General features: G+C 37.6%; 1 protein-coding gene across 1 annotated transcript in view; it reads left to right on the top strand.

Moving 5' to 3' along the window:
* The window catches only part of agmo (alkylglycerol monooxygenase), a 44387-nt gene extending 42645 nt beyond the window's left edge, over positions 1-1742 (top strand). Inside the window, exon 13 of the mRNA XM_079165198.1 lies at positions 288-1742. Coding sequence (XP_079021324.1) covers positions 288-368 — 81 coding nt within the window. The 3' untranslated portion in view covers positions 369-1742. The remainder of the gene's footprint in view (positions 1-287) is intronic.
* Positions 1743-2051: the final 309 nt, after the last annotated feature.

Below are 2051 nucleotides of genomic sequence, written 5' to 3'. Positions count from 1 at the left end.
ATATTTTTTAAACCAAACCAATAGTCAGTTATTGGAAGATTCATCGGCAATGTTGTCATTTTATTACGTGTCCACCTTCAAACTCTGCTGTCAGCTCGTTAATGCGTTCAACATCTTCTTGTCTGTTTATAATATTTAAATAACACTTCACTTCACTATCACCGCGGCTAAATCTGCATATCTTCACACTCTTGAGTCTGTGCGTGGTGTCACATTCATCATTTTGAAGGAAACACACAATGACCTCTCTGCTCTGAACCCTTTCTCTCTCTGCCCGTGTTGTCCAGGCCTTTGTCTCCCTCTCTCTGCTGTTCTGGGCTCTGCAGAGCTTCTCCCAGCTGCTCCACGTCAAGAAGAAGGCCGACTGAGTCAACACACACACGGACGGGTCATTTTATGAAGTTCTAGTTGTTGACGTAATTCCATAGTGACATATTTTTAATAATCTTTAACACCGTGTAAAGCCTCAACTGAACATCGTTTCAGTTTCTGCTGGACTCACTTTACTGTTTTTGTCAAACTGTTGGTGCCTGAAGCTTTATCACATACAGCGTCAGTAAGACAGGATGCTCAATAGGCTGCTTTTTTCTGTTTTTAATCAAATGATCTAATTCTCTCTTTAAACATTTCTTCTGTGCTTTTGTCTACACTGTCATAACAGAATTGCAGCAGTACTAATGAATTAACATTTGTATATGTCAGCTGAACCACCGTGTATATGATTTTACTCCTTTATTATGCAACATATACCTCTTACAAAACAAATCTCGCTCACACTGATGCTTTGTACTTTTGACTTGAACGGCGTTCCGTATATTGTTTTCCATTTGTCATCGCGATTAAAACGACGCGAGGGCTCCGGGACAAGAGGATGTCGATATGTGTACAGATCGTAAAGCCCTCCGAGGCAAATTTGTAATTTGTGATTTTGGGCTGTACAAAAATAAATTGAATTGAAAACAACTGAAACTTTGGGCAACCCGTTTTAGATTTTTCTAAAAATGCATATAGACAGAATGACACCCTGGGCGTTCGTGCAGTGTGTCAAAACGACAGATTGTTCGTATGAATTCCTCCTCCCGGCCTCCAGATCTTGAGTGGGAGTGACAAACAGTCCACAGCAGATGGTGCTGTTAACAACTGCCAAAAGTAAATCCACGTCTTGTTTACAAACTCACACGACAGCGTATTTGAGATACATCGAGTCATTCCAGGTGAACAGGGTAAAACATATGACCGATACCACGATGAAACTTCCCAAGTTAAGGCATTCTTTTTTTGTGTAATTTAATGTTTAAATATGCAACGTGTGCATTATATTATTAAATAGGTGCTAATTTACATACATTACTCGATCAGAAATCTAAACATTGGATTAAGTCTGGTTCAAAACTCTAGTTTCATGTTGGTGACATGTAGTCAAAGGTTTTTACTGATGAAATGTTGGATATCTACAAAATGTCAACAGCCATAAAGAATCATTTTCTGGCATTTTAAACTAATACCAGTAAACAACATGGCTTTGAATATATCACAGCACACAATTATACCCAAATAAATAATTTTTTAAAATACAGTAAATATAAGTAGTGTGGGTAAACATGGAAAAACTTCATCTTCATCTCGTTGCTAAATAACTTAAAAATAACATAACATTCACTCTAGAGCGGCGTGTATGTTCACATGCAAATGTGAAAATGTTAATATCTGTGTGAAATGATATAGCAATCATCACAGTAGATTATGTAAATAAATGGATTCTTTATGAAAAGGGTGTGAATATTCATGTCTCATCTTAACAGGCCCACAGATGGCATCACTCTACTGTACATAGTGGCTCCACTGAAACACCAGACATCTTATCAAATGTGTTCACCTGACAGATGCAGGTAACATCTGTGAAGAACTGTAAACAGAATGAGCTGATATGTATGTAAATGTCCACTCGGGGTGTAAGGAAATATTAATACACTTGAGTAAAAATGATGTTCTGACTCAAAAACACTGCATTGAATTTTGAAGGGTAACATAAACCCCAATGTACATGAGTA

This window comes from Pholis gunnellus (genome assembly GCF_910591455.1).
Source record: "Pholis gunnellus genome assembly, chromosome: 8".
In the NCBI taxonomy this organism is placed as follows: domain Eukaryota; kingdom Metazoa; phylum Chordata; class Actinopteri; order Perciformes; family Pholidae; genus Pholis; species Pholis gunnellus.
Note: the sequence above shows the minus strand (reverse complement) of the source record. Positions and strands in the feature narration are given on the sequence as shown.